General features: G+C 45.6%; 1 protein-coding gene across 4 annotated transcripts in view; it reads right to left on the reverse strand.

Annotated features, from left to right (window-relative positions):
• Nucleotides 1–1,744: 1,744 nt before the first annotated feature.
• Nucleotides 1,745–21,425, reverse strand: part of LOC306931000 (actin-binding LIM protein 1-like) — a 149,140-nt gene continuing 129,459 nt past the window's right edge. For 3 of the 4 annotated variants that reach the window (XM_079512156.1, XM_079512155.1, XM_079512154.1), the window contains 7 exons: nucleotides 15,977–16,065; nucleotides 12,292–12,415; nucleotides 10,691–10,752; nucleotides 8,135–8,182; nucleotides 6,229–6,303; nucleotides 2,158–2,238; nucleotides 1,745–1,892 (listed from right to left, as the gene is read on the reverse strand). In XM_079512156.1, coding sequence (XP_079368282.1) covers nucleotides 1,779–1,892; nucleotides 2,158–2,238; nucleotides 6,229–6,303; nucleotides 8,135–8,182; nucleotides 10,691–10,752; nucleotides 12,292–12,415; nucleotides 15,977–16,065 — 593 coding nt within the window. In that variant the 3' untranslated portion in view covers nucleotides 1,745–1,778. Of the gene's footprint in view, nucleotides 1,893–2,157; nucleotides 2,239–6,228; nucleotides 6,304–8,134; nucleotides 8,196–10,690; nucleotides 10,753–12,291; nucleotides 12,416–15,976; nucleotides 16,066–21,425 lie in introns of those variants that run through there. The other variant, XR_013790948.1, reaches the window with a different exon arrangement.

Below are 21,425 nucleotides of genomic sequence, written 5' to 3' on the forward strand. Positions count from 1 at the left end.
TGTTTTAATTATTATTAAGTTCCCAGCATAATAGTGTTCTTTTATAGTTGTTTATTCGTGAGAATACAATATCCCACACTCAGACTGCACCTACGGTATAAAAGTCACACAGAAAGATAAAGAACAGGGTGGGGGAAAATATATCCATTTCTGCACACGTGAGATTTCCACTGGCTTGGCTTTAAGTCCAGGAGAAGTTTGGCCCCATGAAACCTCAGAATATATACAACAGTGCAGAACCAGTGTTTATTATGGATGAAATCCAAAAAATTAAAAAATAAATAAAACAATACAGGTGGTGGGATACCTTTGGTACAGCCGAGGATCATACGGTTCATGGTGATTTAAAGCTTTATTGGCTTAGATTTCAATACAACAAATGGCAGTGTGGGTTTCATTTATAAAACAGTTATTTCAAATACAGTTTTTACACTGGGTGTTTTAGCTGTTGTTGGTTTACTGTATGTTGGCTATATGGCATTAAAATATGTTCAGAGGAATTGCTATTCCGGTACAACTAAAGGGAACGTAATAATGGCCAGGTATATATGAGAGCCTGAGAAGAGAGAGAGAAAGAGAGTGAGAGTTTTATTTTATTTTTGTCCGGGTCAGCTATGAATGCCTGGTATGTGCAGTAGGAGCAGCTGGAGACGACGACGATGATTGATGAATATGTTTTCTAAACAATTAAGTTTTCATATGGTGTAGATCCAGCAAAACAACGGGTTGGTCAGCTAACTGAATGCCCAGTCGCTTTGTTTTATTTGAAGGACTCACTGAGTCGATTCAATGCCAGCATTGGGCTAAAATCTCTCAGCCCAGGTGGGGGGGGGGAGGGGGAGGAGGGGTGGCAACGCGACGCTGACTCACGTTCAAGCAAATAACATGGGACATTTTCATAAATGGTGCCATGAAAGATTTCTACTGTAATTACAAAGTTCCACAGGAATCAACAGCAACAAATAGTAGGAAGGAAAACAAGCAAAAACAAATTAAATACATGAAAAGCAGTTCCATTCAGAGCAAAACAAGAAAACAAAGCGCAGTCAAAGAGAAATAAATAAATAACATGACCCTCCATGATGATTCATCCTCATTCTTTGTCATTTTTGAACAGGGGGGAAAAGATTCCCCCACTCCTTGTCCCCCCTTGTCTGTGCAAGTCTATCGCCAATTATTTGGACAAATCATTCAGTGCCCAGTAAAAGTCTCTGGAAGCATCGGAGAGAAAACAGTCCATTTCATTGCTTCCTTGCCTTGGTTATGTTGGTTATGTCAGAAAAACAGAGAACGAAAAACAAAAAAAACAACAAAACAAAAAGCTACATCTAGATTACAGTTGGAAGTGTGCTATCTGAATGAATGTACAGTATATCAGTGGTTCTCAACCTTCTGTGGGATTCAGGGCCCACCCAAAATCTGGAAAGCATTCGCGGCCCACCCATCTGACCACTCCGGTCAGATGGGTGGACCGCGTGCATGTTTGTTTTAACGATCAATCAGTCGATCGTGTTCCACCTTGGAACACTTAACGCAGCATATGTTCTTATTCATTGGGTATCAGTATCACCTTTTAAAATTCATGTTATATTATCACTAAAGTATCAAGTGTTTTTGGCAATTATCTGGGGCCCCATTTGCAATACCCACGTGTGGCCCCATGTAGCAGTGGGCCCCCCCCAGTGGGCCCCCCCCAGTGGGCCCCCCCCCAGTGGGCCCCGGCCGGCCCCACATGGTTGAGAACCAGTGCCGTATAATGCATGCTGCTCTGACAGCTTCTAGAAGAGCTTGGCCTTCTTTTTCATGTCGTTGCGTTTCCACAGGGGAAGCCTGTCAAACTCCTGGATCTCCATTCCAAAGATGTCAAAGAACGTTTCGGGCGCTAAGTGGCGCTAGAGTGAGAAGAGAGGTCGAGAAAACAAAGGGGAGGGGAGGGGAGGGTGGGGAGGAAGGAGGGGGGGGGGGGGGGGGAGGGGGGGGCTTGTGGTTAGCATTAACGCCACAAAGGGAGGGGGGGAGGGTCACTGCAAAAATGACAAGAGGCAATGGATACTGCACATTCCGTTGCTACAGTAGCACTTGTGTAACATCTTATTTACACAAAGTAGACAATTTCCAGTATCAATTGCAGACGGTCATGTGGATAAAGCTTGATACCTCCAGTCTGGTTCTGTCCACCTCCCTGGGCAGTTTAGCTCTCCCTCTACTGGTTATCATGAGCATTTCATATGGATACACCTTCAAAAGGAGACACTTGTCAATAAAAAAGTAATAAGAAGAAAGTGGGGTATGGGGGAAATGTCAAACCTATATATAGAACTGATTTAAGCTTCAGAAACCTATACACAATTTAAATGACAAAAAAAAAATGTGTGGCTCTTTGTTTTATACTGAGACGAGGGTGGGGTGGGATCACTGGCAGGGAGAACAGGTGTGTGCACTGTGCAGGGAGGGAGTTGTGTGTGTGTGGGGGTCAGTGTTGGTTTCGTTGGCCAATGCCAGTGGCGTGCACAGATAGACACTAGGGGGTGCTAGAGCACCCCCTGCCCTTTTGGCAATGTGCCCTTTTGAAAAAATGAAAAAATAAATTGTACAGTATGTGGACCATGGTGACATTGATCAATTCTTCATAAAAAGCTTCTAATATATTATTTAGGCCCCAAAAATCTATAAATCTCACACTATTAAGGCAACCGGCCGGTTCCACGCGTTGCACAAGGTGCCCTTTTTTCACTTGAGCACCTGCCCCTCTAAATGTCTGTGCACGCCACTGGCTAATGCTATGACGGAAAATGTTCGTCGACTACCGTTCTTCACTGACGAATGGAAACTAAATTAAAACTAAGCTATGATGACTAAAACTATGACTAAATATACTGTCATATATTTTGTCAACAAATAAAAACTAGACTAAAATGTTAGGAAGGGACTAGTGGACAAATGATCCAGTATAGACCGATTCAGAAACGGGTCTCGTGGTCGCAGGCAACGTATTTCCTGTAGGCGGATACGACATATCTGCGGTTTAAACCCGCACCTCTTCTACTACAGTGAATGGAAAAGTGACTGATGTTAGTCTGCCTCAAACGTTACTCTTTTACCTGCTTTTTACTAACACTAACTTTACAAAGATGCCCAACAGTAGTGGCAACATTAAAAAAAAACAAAAAAAACAATGTCAAAATATCCAGAGCCATAGAGTAATGGTTGAGACGAAGCAGTGAAAGGTCCTGAAAGATACATAACGTCAGTCTTACCCAATACCCAATCTGTCTGTTTTAGGAACACAAGGCTGCTGTACTTTATACCTCATACTAAGCATTTAAAGTATGTGTGTGTGGGTAAGACTGACGTTATGTATCTTTCAGGACCTTTCACTGCCTTGTCTCAACCATTACTCTATGGCTCTGGTCTCAGCCACCGCGGTAGATATTTTGACATTCCGTTTTTTTTTTTAAATGTTGCCACTACTGTTGGAGCAGCCATAAACTACACAGGTTCATCCCGATGTTCTGGGCATCTTTGTAATGTTAGTGTTAGTAAAAAGCAGGTAAAAGAGACTAACATCAGTCACTCTACCATTCACTGTAGTAGAAGAGGTGCGGGTTTAAACCGCAGATGTGTACTATTCAAGAGACTATGACTAAAACTAAAATAGAAATTTGCTGCCAAAAACAACACTGGTGGAGGTGAGGGGGGGGGGGGCTGCTTTAACAGGTCGGGGCGGGGGAGGAGGGGAGGAGGGGGGGGGGGGGGTCATGGTAAGCTCCGTACACACAGTAACACCTTCCGTTCATGTCCCTCTGGGAGTGTACAAGGAATCCGCTTGACGGCATTTTGTACGCTCTCAGATTTATACAAATGGATAAATTATTAGAACTGGAGGATTTTACTGTGGTATGGTGGCTACAGGGACACGTACTATTTTGGTGTGTTAACGCAGGGGTTCTCAACGTTTTTTGGCCGGGGACCCCCGGAAATGCTTTGGCAATGTCTCGGGACCCCCGCCCCGCCCCCTCCCGACCCCCAATATAAATTGACTGCTACAATAACCTTAAACCATTTTGGGCGGGAACCCCTTTTGGTGTTTTAAGCATTGTTATAATTTAGCTATTGAAAAATAGCAGATCTACAAGCTCATAGCGCACCACCGAGTGGCGCGCTATGAGCTTGTAGGTCTGCTATTTTTGAAAAATCGTGAAAATAAAATTAAAAAAATAATTTGGGGACCCCCTAAAATAATTTGGCGACCCCCCCGAGGGGTCGCGACCCACGGGTTGAGAACCCCTGTGTTAACGTGCAATCAGTTGGTAAATGCTGAGGGGGGGAAAAAGGGTAAGGGAGATATATGTGAAAACAATGAAAAGGATCTGCATTAGTAATATCATACCAAATAAAAAAGGAGTCAATTTGGCTCAATAATCATTAATTAATGTTGACGAAAGGTCTACACGGGAAATGGCCTGTCTTGGGAAGCGTTACATTAAAATAGATTAACTGATATCGTCTCACAAGGGGGTGGAAGCAAGTGTCCAGTTATTTGATGTGGCAAGTTTTTGCCACCGTTAATTTAACTGAAATGCCCAATAATAAGCAACTAGAAGTTGTAATATGTAGGCGGCCTCCATTCAACTCATATCCACACAGTAATATAGCCTAGTACTGTACACCTCATTATATACAATTTAAAGTATATAGTGATATGAGTTGTCTGGGTGATAATCTTAAGTGTTGGATTGGTCCACTGTATGGCATGCATACAGCATCCAGCCACTGTCAGTCAAAGCTATTATGTGCAGATGGAGTATGGAGAAGCCAGCATGCTGTAAGCATTGGAGGAAAGTCACTAAGGGAATTTACTTAAAGACTGTACTTAAGTACAGTTTTTCAGGTATTTGTAGTATTTCCAATTTCCAAAACTTTACTTCTACTCCACTACATCTCAGATCCAAAATATTGTACTTTTACTCCACTACATTTATTTGAAAACTTTAGTTACCTTGTCGATTTTCATTATTACAAAACATACATTAACCACTTCAGCCCTATATATATATACATATTTTGGCCTTTTGAAACTAGCCGATCTACAAACAGCTCTCAATGCGTCGCGATGCAACGCGATGTGAGCTTGTAGATCGGCTATTTTCAAAAGGTTTTTTATACATTTTACAAAACTTTAAAATGGGACATTCTGCACAATTAGTACTTTTACTTCTGGTACTTTAAAGTACATTTTGAAAACAAAACTTTTACTTTACTCAAGTAAATGTTGAATTCCGGACTTTTTGTTTTACTTGTAACAGAGTATTTATATATTACAGTATTGATACTTTGTTTTTTTCTTAAATTTTTATCCCTCGATTTTGTAACCCATTTTTTCACCCCTGTGTCAATTATCTAATGTGATCCTGGGCTCTCTACACACCCTCCGCCAACCTAGTCCCCATATATGGGGGACATGGGGAGAGCAACGGACTTGAACTCATGCTTCCTTCATGCCTGAGTGTCCAAGTTGCTCCTTTACACCTGACAGGGGGGAGTTTCTCTGGTTGGACGTAGCGCGTGGAAGGAACACGTTATTCCAACCAGTTCCTTTCCCCTCCATCAGGCGCCCCGGCTGGCCAGGGGGAGGCAGTTTGTTTAGAGACCAGGATTACAGCATGTTTTTGTGAGGGTACCTACCCTTGGGGACACGGGGAGAACATGCAAACTCCGCACAGAAAGGCCCTTTCGCCAACCCCGCCTCGGGTATGGGCACTGATGACGCGGAGGAGGAAACAGTATTGATACTTTGACTTAAGTAAAGACCTCGAGTACTTTCTCCAGCACTGATGCTAAGCGCAAGTGTGACTCGGCTGGTCCCGTACGCACGCAGCTGCATGCCAATCAGGAAGCCAGCTATTGTGAGTCTTTTACCGTTAGTAAAAAGTTAGTTTATATGGCTTTCTTCCACCAATGTCCCCAAACCACAGGATTTATTATGAAATGAGGAAATTACATTATATTTAATTCCACACTTCTGTGTTCGAGTTGGGCTTTTCTTTCTCTCTCTCTTTCTCTCTTTTGTACAGAAGTCGACTTGTTGAATATAAACAGCAGTACTTTAGTAACAAGCATATTAGGCATCTTTGAAGAACTATACAAGTTTTTAAGTATTCTACTATGGTTTATATTATACAGCTATAGGTTTTTTTTCCATCAATACAAAAAGAAGGAGATACTTGCTTTTGGTTCCAACATATTAGGCATAGATACTCCCCTGTCCATCCTTGCAAGTGCTGCACGGCCATCCTTAATGTGCTAAAGAATAGAACATACACAAATGTAATATAGTGGGAGGGGACTGGGTCAATTGAACATCCCCCAGTGGCTGTGGTCACTCACTGGTCAGTCACTATTCTCATTAGATGGAGCAAATCCACTTCAGAATCAGGGACTACTAAAGCATTCAAAGATGGGACAGTTTTTGGGCACACTTGTTTTGAAAATCTCTCCAGGGGTTTTTTCTAGTGTATCTCTACACCACACACTGCATGTTCAAATGAGACATTTAGCTTGACTCTCAAAACATTGAGTAAAAACAACTTGGCACAGAAACAAGACACGACGAGGAGGCAATGATACTACACTGCAGGTACAGTACAGTGGTTGGATGTCCAGACACCGCATGTCCGTCCGCCCGCCTCCCCCAAAAGTAAAGACGCATCACACAAATCACTGCACTGCATGCCCTGTAGCTGACAAGACAGTCAAAACACGGATGCAAGCACTCAGCAGGTGGGCGAGGCGAGGTGCATTTGGGACAAGGTATACGTGCGTCTTGTGACCCAAGGGGGCAGCAAGCACATACGTTATGCAAGGTGAGGAAGCATGCCATGTAAATAAAGCAGATGGGACACATACCTGGAACTCTGCAGGACAACATGGGACAGAAAAATGAGACTCACAGTTAATGGTTTTCCTGTCAAATCCCCTGCCTGCCAGGCCACTGTCTATTGACCGATTCCGTAACGGGTCTCATGGTCGCAGCCTACGTATTTCCTGTAGGCGGTTTCCCCGCACCAAGCTTCTACTACAGTGAATGGAAAAGTGACTGATGTACAGTCTGCCTCAAACGTTACTCTTTTACCTGCTTTTTACTAACATTACAAAGATGCCCAGAACATCGGGATGAACCTGTGTAGTTTATGGCTGCTCCAACAGTAGTGGCAACATTAAAAAAGAATATCCACCGCGGTGGCTGAGACCAGAGCCATTGAGTGATGGTTGAGACAAAGCAGTGAAAGGTCCTGAAAGATACATAACGTCAGTCTTACCAATACCCAATCTTTCTGTTTTAGGAACACAAGGCTGCTGTACTTTATACCTCATACTTTAACCGCAGATGTGTCGTCTCCGCCTACAGGAAATACGTAGGTTGCGACCATGAGACCCGTTACGGAATCGGTCAATATACTGTTATTACCTGATGACACATTGCAGTGTTAAGCACTAGTATGAACCTGCCGTCCCTATTTTGGTCATGATATTATAGGTGAAAACGTTCAGAAATTATCAGAAATATTCAAAAAATGTACGTTCATGTAGTCTTTACTTTCAAAGTGGTTATTATTATTATTATTATTATTATTATTATTTATTTTATTTTTTACAAATGCCTGTATAGTGAAATGAAAAGGTGTCAAAGTGGGAGGGTGGGGGATTCTTTAGTTTTTTCTGTAACTGTCCGCATTAATTTAACTAATTTACTTCATTTTATTGATATCTAATTTGCGATAGTCTCACATGGCCAGACTGTTGCATGCCAATTTTCAAATGCTTCCGTCACACAGTCTGGAGAACGGAAGCTCTGATCATGAGTAAGCGGATAAAGCATATGTATATGTATTGTATTTTTCCCTGCCTAAAATCCCATTCTATGCTGAATAAAAAAAATATTCAAAACTTATTAAAACTAATTTTAAGAGATTTTCCAAAAATTTCAGAGATTTTCCAAGCTAGCAAAAATAGCAGATCATCTACAAGCTCAAGTGAAAGGCTTAAGTGAAAAAGGATTAGCAATTTATTTTGTTGCAAATACCGATGGTGCTGAATAACCCTGGTGACTGATCAAGAGATAAGAAGCTCTCACCTCTTCCTCCCCCGCACATGTCCCCATAGCTGCTGTACTGGGTGAAATCTGTGGACTGGGGCTGCAGGAATGTAATGTTGGAGCAAAAAATTCCAAAAGAAAAGAAAAGAAAAACAAGAACAGCAGACGATTAAACACAGCAATTTAAGGTGGTGTAAGTGTGATATGAACATACTGTATACTAGACCGGTGCTCGACTGTAGAGCACCGAGTCACTAGACCGGTGCCCGGCTGTAGAGCACAGAGTCACTAGACCGGTGCCCGGCTGTAGAGCACCGAGTCACTAGACCGGTGCCCGGCTGTAGAGCACAGAGTCACTAGACCGGTGCCCGGCTGTAGAGCACAGAGTCACTAGACCGGTGCCCGACTGTAGAGCACCGAGTCACTAGACCGGTGCCCTGCTGTAGAGCACCGAGTCACTAGACCGGTGCCCGGCTGTAGAGCACCGAGTCACTAGACCGGTGCCCGGCTGTAGAGCACCGAGTCACTAGACCGGTGCCCGACTGTAGAGCACCGAGTCACTAGACCGGTGCCCGGCTGTAGAGCACCGAGTCACTAGACCGGTGCCCGGCTGTAGAGCACCGAGTCACTAGACCGGTGCCCGGCTGTAGAGCACCCAGTCACTAGACCGCTGCCTGGCTGTAGAGCACCGAGTCACTAGACCGGTGCCCGGCTGTAGAGCACCCAGTCACTAGACCGCTGCCTGGCTGTAGAGCACCCAGTCACTAGACCGGTGCCCGGCTGTAGAGCACCGAGTCACTAGACCGGTGCCCGACTGTAGAGCACCGAGTCACTAGACCGGTGCCCGGCTGTAGAGCACCGAGTCACTAGACCGGTGCCCGGCTGTAGAGCACCGAGTCACTAGACCGGTGCCCGGCTGTAGAGCACCGAGTCACTAGACCGGTGCCCGGCTGTAGAGCACCGAGTCACTAGACCGGTGCCCGGCTGTAGAGCACCGAGTCACTAGACCGGTGCCCGGCTGTAGAGCACCGAGTCACTAGACCGGTGCCCGACCGTAGAGCACCGAGTCACTAGACCGGTGCCCGACCGTAGAGCACCGAGTCACTAGACCGGTGCCCGGCCGTAGAGCACCGAGTCACTAGACCGGTGCCCGGCTGTAGAGCACCGAGTCACTAGACCGGTGCCCGGCTGTAGAGCACCGAGTCACTAGACCGGTGCCTGGCTGTAACGATGGAAGTTGGAGATCCATGCCCCACCCGGCTATGCAATACCCGTTGTACCCGTGTCAGAGTACCCGTTCCACCCATCTGTCTGTGCCCCTTTTATGCCCATATACAGTATGGAGATTTCTGTATCTGTCTTTCTGTGTCCCTTTATTCCTATATATGGAGTTCTGTGTCAGGCATGCCCAAATATGGACTGTTGTGGGATTCACACTGAGACGGACTGAGTCCGTTTCATTCGAACCGTTTCCGAATACGGTTGCCTGGTCCCCGCTGGCCATGATTCACATTGCCCGAGATTCAACAGCGCACCCCGGTACACTTGCATAACACACTTTGATCCTCCAGGTGGCGGTGTGCTTGATGGCTGGCACGCACGGACACTGACCATCAACTCTGCGACATTGTCTCCAATAAATCCAGACACACTGCATTGCATTGCCTCTTTGCCGTTATACTACTTCACTGTCAGCCTGCCTGCTATTCACTGTGTCAGTCAGTTCTGTGCTCCAGTGTTGTGTTTGATTAGTTTGCTATGGATTCTACTTTAGCATCATTATTATTTTGTTTAGCCCGAGACTAGATGCCAAGCAAAGCCCAAGAGCCACATGTAGTCCGCATAATAAGATCAGCGTGTACTGCGCCAGTCTGCGTGTATACGCAGATTCAACAGGAGACGGGCGGCGTTGAGAAATGCGCTGGTGTTACGCGTCGTGCAGCGTCTGTGTGTTTTTTTTTGTTGACGCTTGGCTCGTCGACTAGAGATTATGTCACGTTCTAAAAAAAAACAGTCCACTTCCTTCTTTAGGTACGCATGCATTCACATTGGTAATCCGTATTGATCTGTATCTGAATACACTTCAACGGTCCAGAGACCCCCCCCCCCCCCCCATGCAGTCCCGGGGACGGTTGGGCGATCCGCTCCCGGGAACGTTACGCATCATTCACACTACCACAACATCTGCCAAGTGGTCCCGAGTGCGCACCCGGGACCATAGTGTGAATCGCCCCATAAAGTATTTAGCATAAGGTGAATAATTTGAATCACCAGTGCTATAAAAGCACATTCGTTTGGCTTGGTCACAGGGGTCATATGGGGTGACATTATCAGCATGTATTTGCGCCAAGCAAATACATGCTGATAATGTCAGCCCCTGATTTCTAGTATGTGGCAAATGATTCTGCAAGTGATTGAGCTACGGCCACATGTTGTGAGGCTGGAATAATCCATCCATCCATCTACAACCGCTTATTCGTAGTCGGGTCGCGGGGGCAACAGCTCCACCAGAGAGCTTCAGGTTGCCCTCTCCAGAGGGAATAATACTATACGCAGCATTATTGTGAATATGTTAGTTGTAATATGAGCTCTTACCCGATGCATCCCGTTCCTTCCGTAGCCAGGCAGAGAGTTGGTTTTACTAGGAGATGTTGGATCTGGAACATATAATTGGTCTTTGTGTCAGCTCAGCTGGTTGCATGAAAACACACGTCGATGGCCTTTCAATGGCTATTAAAAAGGAGAAAACTAGAGATGTCCTGATACACTTTTTTCGTTCCCGATCCGATCCTGATATGTTATACTGTGTGTGGAGAGAGGGAGAGAGAAGGGGAGACGGAGCATAGCGGAGGTGTTTGTTTAGAGTGTTGTGTTTATGGCTATCTAGCTATATATCTCGTGTTGCGTTTATAAATTAGCAGACTCCTAACTCAAACGTGCACTTGCAGTTTGGGCTACTCGAAAGCCAACTCCACATGCCCAAACATTTTATTTACCTGCCATAGTGTCAACCCCTTATCCCTGAGTCGGATCGGTGGTTAGGCATATTCGCCGATCCCGATATGACCCGATATGACCAAAATAAGGGCATATCGGGCAGTGTTCCGAAACTGGTATCAGTATCGGGACAACTCTGGTGAAAATGAATTGCATTTTTATAGCGATCAAAGTGCTCAAAGCGTTTTACAATGGTTCATTCATTCATACATTGGGAGGTGAAGCGGCAAACAGTCGACGCCAGCGTCCTCACTTCCCACATTCACACACAATGGTGGCAAGCTCACACCGACCGACTCATTGGAGGCAATGTAGGGTTCAGTGTCTTGCCCAAGGACACTTCGACATGTAGACAGGAGGAGCCGGGATTCGAACCGCCGACCCAGGGATCATTGGACGACCTGCTCTACCTCCTGAGCCACAGCCGCCCTAAACCCTGCCTGCAACAGATGCATGGATGCTAATGCTACTGACATGTGGATCTGTAGTATTGTTTTGCACAAAAAACACTCCTTGGGCTAAAAACGGCCAGGTCAGCACATTTTGGGCACATTTGGGCAAGTGGCTATGGCCGTTTTTAGCCCAAGGAGTGTTTTTTGTGCAAAACTAATGCTTGGAATTCAGAATCATGAAAACCCCCTAGTTTGACATGTCACATGCTACATAAAGTATAATGAAAATGAGAAAACCTTGCCTCATATAGGATGTTAATGGTAGTGTCACATAACAACCCCTATAAAAAAATTGCTCAATAGCGACAGTGGATTCATGAATGTATGTACGTATATAGACAATATTTTAGGCCAATAAAAAAAGACTATATACCAAATTTCCCACTCCACAACCCCGAGTGCCGGACTAGTAGCAGCCTAGCAGGGGGGTTAAAATACCTAGATCACAGTTGGTCTGCTTGGGGTCGTAGCGCTGAGCGGAGAGGCTGCGTGTGTGACGCTCCCTGTTAAAATACCTAGATCACAGTTGGTCTGCTTGGGGCCGTAGCGCTGAGCGGAGAGGCTGCGTGTGTGACGCTCCCTGTTAAAATACCTAGATCACAGTTGGTCTGCTTGGGGTCGTAGCGCTGAGCGGAGAGGCTGCGTGTGTGACGAATCCCTGTTAAAATACCTAGATCACAGTTGGTCTGCTTGGGGTCGTAGCGCTGAGCGGAGAGGCTGCGTGTGTGACGCTCCTTGTTAAAATACCTAGATCACAGTTGGTCTGCTTGGGGTCGTAGCGCTGAGCGGAGAGGCTGCGTGCGTGACGCTCCCTGATCTGGTCTTTCTCCCTCTCTTCTTTCAGAATGAGCTTCCCCAGACCAGACTGGATCTAAAGCGTGCACGCACACACACACGCGCACACACACACACGCACACACACACACACAAACCCAAAAAGATCTATCAAGGAATATTTGCACACATAATTTAAATCTGAGGTTTAAATCAAGGGCTCTATTACAAAGATCTGAACCATGCCTTTGGTGCCATGTGGCTGTGGATGCACATGCATACATGTTTTTGTTGATGCATTGATTTTAGTGTGTACACAGTACTACAGCACTTTGGTCAATCTTGTGCTCTATAAATAAAGCTTGATTTGATTCAGCTGGAAACAATTGGTCCAAAAGGTGTCATTAGTTTACTACTGATGACATGTTTGAAGGGCCCATGTTATGTATAGCACATGTGGTGTGTTCAGGCAATTTGTTGAGTACCAGACCTTTTGTGAAAATAATAATAAGGGTAATAATAATGATGCTAATAATATTAATAAATATAGCTGCAAGCAGCGATAAGAACAATATGCAGAAATGAGACTGACGAGCTGAGTTGTCTGTACCCGGGTTTGAACCAACAACCTTGCGGTCCAAGGGCAAGAGCTCTACTGACTGAGCTACACGGAGACAATCAGTTACTCCATTGTTAACAGGAAAATCATTCAGTGTTAGTTCAGCATAAGTACTCACACTTTTAGAAATTAGCAGATCTACATGCTCATAACATGTCCCGGTACAGTACAGTACAGTACAGTACAGTATGATACGGTACAGTACGTACAGTATGGTAAAGTATGGTACAGTACAGTACAGCACAGCACAGTATGGTACAGTACAGTACGGTACGGTACAGTACAGTACAGTACAGTACGGTACGGTACGGTACGGTACAGTACAGTACAGCATGATACGGTACAGTACAGTACGGTACAGTACAGTACAGCACAGCACAGTATGGTACAGTACAGTACCATATGATACAGTACGGTACAGTACAGCACAGTATGGTACAGTACAGTACGGTATTACACTATTACACTATTACACGTATTACAGTATTACACTATTACACTATTGCACTTATTACACTATTACAAAATTAGACTTATTACACTATTACACTACTATTACACTATTACACTTATTACACTATTACACTACTATTACACTATTACACTATATACACGTATTACACTACTATTACACTAAATACACTTATTACACTATTCCAAAATTAGACTTATTACACTATTTCACTTACTAGTATCTCTATTATTGTGATGCCATGTCCTAGTGCCTGATGGGTCAAATGTAATCTACTTCAATATTTCTATAGTTGAGTCATCACAAAACTTGCAGCACACAATGCATACACTGAGTTGTCATTACCCGGATTTGAACACACAACCTTGTGGTCCCAAGGCGAGAGCTCTACCGACTGAGCTATGCAGACACAGTCAGTTGACTCATTCTAAACAGTAACATCATCCAGTATTCATATAGGTATTAGGTGCAGAAGAAGTTTCACAAAACAGCAATTTTCATTAGTTCATAAAAACTTTGCTACGATTATTTGTCCGTATAGGTCCAAAGTTCACGTGTAGAAGTTTTCGTGCATTTTTATCAGGTCAGAGGTCAAAAGTCAGAACACGAACGTTGTTCGGCATGAGGAGACACATATGTGTATCAAAGTGTCATTGCCAACGGTCAAACGGTTCATGTTCAAAGTTTGCATTTTCAATTGAGTGCTATAGCGCCACCATTTGGCCAATCGTGATGGGTTTCGCATAGTCACCATTTGGCATGGCCCTCTATCAGATTACCGCGTTTCGCGAAAACCTACTGCACGGTTCGGCCAGAACAGCTATTTTTGGCGGAAGAAGAAGGAGGAGAAGGAGAAGAAAAAAAAACACAAAAACAATAAGTGACTTCGTGACTTCTTGGTCCCTTAATAATAATGGAGCTACTAAAATACAGTACCTGCATTAGAATGAAGACAACTAGCTCCATTCTAACTGCATTTTACTGTGGGAGCGGTGAGGAAAATGGAGAATAAGGGGGCATCTATGAAACAGTTCAAGGCCAACATGTATGTTGGGACAGGATTATAGTACGTAGGCTGACTCAGGGTACATGGGTGTGGATGAAGCCTGACCTTGACCTAAGTGTGTGTGTGTGTGTGTGTGGATGAAGCCTGACCTTGACCTAAGTGTGTGTGTGTGGATGAAGCCTGACCTTGACCTAAGTGTGTGTGTGTGGATGAAGCCTGACCTTGACCTAAGTGTGTGTGTGTGTGGATGAAGCCTGACCTTGACCTAAGTGTGTGTGTGTGGATGAAGCCTGACCTTGCTGAGATGTTCCTCCTGATTTCTCCTCTAAGTGTGTGTGTGGATGAAGCCTGACCTTGCTGAGATGTTCCTCCTGATTTCTCCTCTAAGTGTGTGTGTGGATGAAGCCTGACCTTGCTGAGATGTTCCTCCTGATTTCTCCTCTAAGTGTGTGTGTGGATGAAGCCTGACCTTGCTGAGATGTTCCTCCTGATTTCTCCTCTAAGTGTGTGTGTGGATGAAGCCTGACCTTGCTGAGATGTTCCTCCTGATTTCTCCTCTAAGTGTGTGTGTGGATGAAGCCTGACCTTGCTGAGATGTTCCTCCTGATTTCTCCTCTAAGTGTGTGTGTGTGGATGAAGCCTGACCTTGCTGAGATGTTCCTCCTGATTTCTCCTCTAAGTGTGTGTGTGTGTGGATGAAGCCTGACCTTGCTGAGATGTTCCTCCTGATTTCTCCTCTAAGTGTGTGTGTGTGGATGAAGCCTGACCTTGCTGAGATGTTCCTCCTGATTTCTCCTCTAAGTGTGTGTGTGGATGAAGCCTGACCTTGACCTAAGTGTGTGTGTGTGGATGAAGCCTGACCTTGACCTAAGTGTGTGTGTGTGGATGAAGCCTGACCTTGACCTAAGTGTGTGTGTGTGTGTGGATGAAGCCTGACCTTGACCTAAGTGTGTGTGTGTGTGGATGAAGCCTGACCTTGACCTAAGTGTGTGTGTGTGGATGAAGCCTGACCTTGACCTAAGTGTGTGTGTGTGTGTGTGTGTGTGTGGATGAAGCCTGACCTTGACCTAAGTGTGTGTGTGTGGATGAAGCCTGACCTTGACCTAAGTGTGTGTGTGTGTGGATGAAGCCTGACCTTGCTGAGATGTTCCTCCTGATTTCTCCTCTAAGTGTGTGTGTGTGGATGAAGCCTGACCTTGCTGAGATGTTCCTCCTGATTTCTCCTCTAAGTGTGTGTGTGGATGAAGCCTGACCTTGACCTAAGTGTGTGTGTGTGGATGAAGCCTGACCTTGACCTAAGTGTGTGTGTGTGGATGAAGCCTGACCTTGACCTAAGTGTGTGTGTGTGTGGATGAAGCCTGACCTTGACCTAAGTGTGTGTGTGTGTGGATGAAGCCTGACCTTGACCTAAGTGTGTGTGTGTGGATGAAGCCTGACCTTGACCTAAGTGTGTGTGTGTGTGTGTGTGTGTGTGTGGATGAAGCCTGACCTTGACCTAAGTGTGTGTGTGTGGATGAAGCCTGACCTTGACCTAAGTGTGTGTGTGTGGATGAAGCCTGACCTTGCTGAGATGTTCCTCCTGAAGCTGCTTTCGTTTCAAGGCTTCCTCCTCATCCTCCTCCTTGGATCGTCTCCTCCCTTCTGATGAGCCTGGAGGAGGTGCCACAAACCATGATGAAGAACAACATGCACGCACCCACACACACACACACACACACACGTACGTACATGTATGCCCACCTACACACACGTATATGCCCATGCACAACCATACACGCACATGCACAGCTTTCTGGATACCAGAAACTCTAAAGAGTTTGCACACGCACGCACGCGCACACACACGCGCACACACACACACACACACACACACACACGCACGCACGCGCACGCACGCACGCACGCACACGCACACACACACACTTTTCCCATTTCACTGTACAGCTTACTGTGTAATAATGAACTGTACCTAATGAAATGATTTAATACAAAGGCAGAAACATGTTTGTTGTATCATTGAGGCCCAACAAGGCCTGCATATAAAGCTAACGACGTCCTGCAGAGACGTGAAGAACACACAGACACGCACGGCGAGGTCATATGGGCGACCCACAGAACACAAACACGCACGGCGAGGTCATATGGGCGACCCACAGAACACACACACACGCACGGCGAGGTCATATGGGCGACCCACAGAACACAAATGCGAGACAGAGTTGACCAGACAGACAAACAGAGAAATCGGCCACCGTGACCTCACGACAGATGACAGTGTTGATTTTCACAGAATTATTTTTATTTTAGTTTTTTTAGTCATAGTCTCTTGAATAGTTTATTTAGTTTTTGTAACATTTTTAGTCACCTGGAATGTTTTAGTGTTAGTCTAGTTTTAGTCGACTAAATATCATAAGATTTTAGTCGACTAAAATGTGTTTTGGCGGGCCTTGATGCCGTCGTAAGGACTGATTTTGCACTTGCTGAAAGCGTAAAATGACTTTTGTCTTTTACTTATGCTGGATCTCTTGTCCACTAGTCCCAATAACAGTTTAGTCTAGTTTTTATTTGCTGACAAAATTGTTAATATATTTAGTCTTAGTCGGGGTGCATACTTAGTTTAGACTAGTCATTGGACTAGTCATTGGTCATTAGATATGGGTTAAAGTTAGGTTTAGGTGTGCTGCCCCGTGGGAGGTTAGGTTTAGGGTGAGGGTTTGAGATAGGTTGTAGTTGTAGGACTAATGACTGGTCTAACCAATTACTAGTCTAAACCAAAAACTGTCTAAACTAAGTACTGCACCTGTCTTAGTCATCATAGCTTAGTTTCCATTTAGTTTTCGTCAGTCAAAAAAGGTAGTCGTCATAGTATTAGTCGACGAAATCAACACTGACATGATGGTCACGCTGGCAGCAACTACACAGTTAAATCCTCAGTGTTGACTTAACTCCACTAAAGAATAAAAAAGGGTCCATGTTGCCCTCTTGGAGTTAAGCTAACACTCTGTGTGGAGATCTTAACTGCATGTTGAATAATACACGGATACATGACGACACAGACAAGACGCCAATCAGTTTGAAGTCAGTCTCAGTGATCTCTGTCCAAGTCATTTGTGACAGCGTTGAGTACAGCAAGGACACCCGTTATAGGTGCTCTATGGGTTCAAAACCAAATCAAACAACAACAAAACAAAACTAAAAAGTCTACCACAAGCAAGAAAGAAAAAAAAGCAGAAATGCGAGCCATTCAGAGGTGTACAACGCCTGCTGTGCAAAGCAAACTCAATATCACCAACAGATGCCAACGACTGAAGTATACATACAGTATGAAGCCTGTGCTTGGAGTGAAAGCATATATTGAAAGCGGGGATGCAGTTTAGGGCCGGGGAGCTTACAGGGAGACTCGGGGGGGGGGGAGGCTTAGGTTGTGCTTAGATGTTAGGTAGTTTCGCGTAGCCAGTCAAATGCGAGATCTCCGCCTATACCGATACATATGGTGGCATCTAAATTCAATGTAGGACAAAAAAACTGGGCGGAAAGAATTCAGAGAGTAAACAATTACAGCATATTCAATAAATAAAGTAAAGTATATTTGGCTTTTTTATGCCTTTATTGATATGATAGGGTACAGTGATTTGACAGGAAAGGGGGAGAACATGCGGCTGAAGGGCTCGGTACTCGAACCCGCGCCGGATTACCGGCCTATAGGTGCCTGGACTGCTCAGCTGCGGCCCAGGCCATAAAAATATATATTTTTTTAAATAGTGCTGCAGAATCAATGCAAAAGGGCAATACTTCATATTGGGCGGTATCAGAACTGGTTTCTAATCCAGTAGGCGTACGGTTGTCTTGTCAGCAAAGGCGTTCTCCACTGTTCTTGCCACCTACAATGATTTTAGAGTTGGCCAGACGTGTGGTGATGTGGCTACGCAAGACTATAGGCGTTAGGGTGGTGGTTCTCAAAGTGGGGGTCCGGGGGGACCCTCCGTGTTCATCGGGTCTCTTTACAGGTCCGTAACTCTGAGAGTGGGAACCAGATGGACCAGTGGTTCTCAACCAGATGGAGAGTTGGTAACCAAATGGACCCTTATAGATCTTTAACCCATTTTGACCTGAGATCAGATTCTAAAAATGTCTTCTACATCCTGACAGTTTTCTGAAAAAGCTATGTTTCTATGTCAGTCGTTCTTCGATTTTTCAAAAATAGCAGACCTACAAGCTCGTAGCGCGCCACTCGGTGGCGCGCTATGAGCTTGTAGAACTGCTATTTTTCAATAGCTAAAGCATAACATAATGCTAACACCAAAACTATTGAGTGTAAAATGAAACCAAACGGGTCCATTTGGTGTAATTTTACGTTACATTGTTGTTAAACACCTGCATTACTTAATTTACAAGGTCTGCACAATTAGAGAATGTAGAAGAATTGTCATTTTCTAATGGTACCAACATCAATACAGCATGGAATTGTGGACAACATCTTATTCAACGACAACAAAATAATATTCTAAGACAAAGTTTTGGGTCTGAGAGGTCTTAAATGGTGGTCCGTGGCTCAAATGCCGAATTAATAATGGGGCTCGATATGAAAAGGGTTGAAAACCACTGAGATAGACCAACCGAGATATATCCACTCTCAGAGTTATGAAATAAAGACAAAAATCACACCTGTGTGATCTGAGTGGTGCAGTGACATCACACACCAACCATAGCAACCATGCTCGCCACGTACAGGTACCACGTACAGGTACCACGTACAGGTACACGGGTACATACACCATAGAGTATATATATAATAGAGACTGAACTGGCGCGAAGCTCCGCCCCCTCCGCTATTCATGTCAGTGGAAGTTGCTCAGTGGCGTTTTGAAGCACCCGGAAGACTGCCGGAAGTACCGTCTCAGAACGTCTACTTCCGCATTTGACCACCAAATTTTGGTGGTCAAATGCGGAAGTGCAACCGAGCGCTCAATGTTAAAGCCCAGCTGCACGGGGTTTCCCGGTCATGAATCCACGGGTCCGCCTGTAGTCCCTCCTCCTACCACTAGGGAGGAGAGCTTCAACGTTGGAAAGCCTGCCTGCCCCCTTGACATACACGGGTACACAGGTACAGACAAAGCTGGTTGTTGGAGTGGTTTGCACCACTCAAAAAGAAAGAAAAATACATAAGTTTGAGAACCACCGTGTTAGGGGTATGTTTTGCCACTAGAGGGCGGTGTAAGCATGCTCTTCGGGGAGCCTACTGTATCTAAAACAGAGAGAGGGAGAGGAGGGGAGCCTACTGTACCTAAAACAGAGAGAGAGGGAGAGGAGGGGAGCCTACTGTACCTAAAACAGAGAGAGAGGGAGAGGAGGGGAGCCTACTGTACCTATAATACAGAGAGAGAGGGAGAGTAGGAGCCTACTGTACCTAAAACAGAGAGAGGGAGAGTAGGAGCCTACTGTACCTAATACAGAGAGAGGGAGAGTAGGAGCCTACTGTACCTAAAACAGAGAGGGAGAGTAGGAGCCTACTGTACCTAAAACAGAGAGAGAGGGAGAGGAGGGAGCCTACTGTACCTAAAACAGAGAGAGAGGGAGAGGAGGGAGCCTACTGTACCTAAAACAGAGAGGGAGAGTAGGAGCCTACTGTACCTAAAACAGAGAGAGAGGGAGAGGAGGGGAGCCTACTGTACCTAAAACAGAGAGAGAGGGAGAGGAGGGGAGCCTACTGTATCTAAAACAGAGAGAGAGGGAGAGTAGGAGCCTACTGTACCTAAAACAGAGAGAGAGGGAGAGGAGGGGAGCCTACTGTACCTAAAACAGAGAGGGAGAGTAGGAGCCTACTGTACCTAAAACAGAGAGAGAGGGAGAGGAGGGAGCCTACTGTACCTAAAACAGAGAGAGAGGGAGAGGAGGGAGCCTACTGTACCTAAAACAGAGAGAGAGGGAGAGGAGGGGAGCCTACTGTATCTAAAACAGAGAGAGAGGGAGAGTAGGAGCCTACTGTACCTAAAACAGAGAGAGAGGAAGAGTAGGGAGCCTACTGTACCTAAAACAGAGAGAGAGAGGGAGAGTAGGGAGTAGGGAGCGGAGGGAGCAGGTAGCAGGGAGCCTACTGTACCTAATACAGAGAGAGGGAGCGGAGGGAGCAGGTAGCAGGGAGCCTACTGTACCTAATACAGAGAGAGGGAGCGGAGGGAGCAGGTAGCAGGGAGCCTACTGTACCTAATACAGAGAGAGGGAGCGGAGGGAGCAGGTAGCAGGGAGTCTACTGTACCTAATACAGAGAGCCAGGGAGAGCAGGGCCAAAGGATGCCCACTAGAGGGTGGTATAGCGGTGGGTGTAAGCATGCTCTTCGGGGGAGCCTACTGTACCTAATACAGAGAGCGAGGGAGAGTAGGGCCAAAGGACGCCCTCGCCGGTGTCACCCGTGGGAGCATGGGCGGCGGGGAAGGTGGCGGATCTGATGATGTCATCAGCGGTCTTGCTTTGGGGTGCTATGGCAGCCATATCTAAATTGGTAACCATGGGAACTGATCTGATCAGTGTCTCAGTGGCGAGGTCAGAGTCTCTCTGGACCCCGCCAGAGAGAGGTCAGAGTCTCTCTGGACCCCGCCAGAGAGAGGTCAGAGTCTCTGGACCCCGCCAGAGAGAGGTCAGAGTCTCTGGACCCCGCCAGAGAGAGGTCAGAGTCTCTCTGGACCCCGCCGAGGTCAGAGTCTCTCTGGACCCCGCCGAGGTCAGAGTCTCTCTGGACCCCGCCGAGGTCAGAGTCCCTCTGGACCCCGCCGCGCACATCAACATTCCTGGCAACATCCGCGATCGTCGCTCTCGGTGATCGTTCGGTGCCAGTGACTGTTGTGTGGGTTTGACTTGGCTGCAAGAATGTCTGTTTTTTAAGTCACAAGTCGCTTAACTTTGAATTCTGCCTTATCATTCGCCTTAGTATTCCTCATAGTTTCACTAAATTTGCAAAACGAGTCATTACTCTCAATTAAGCAGACCACACCACTCAGGATAATATAAAGTA

The sequence above is a fragment of the Electrona antarctica genome (assembly GCF_951216825.1).
Source record: "Electrona antarctica genome assembly, chromosome: 10".
Lineage (NCBI taxonomy): Eukaryota > Metazoa > Chordata > Actinopteri > Myctophiformes > Myctophidae > Electrona > Electrona antarctica.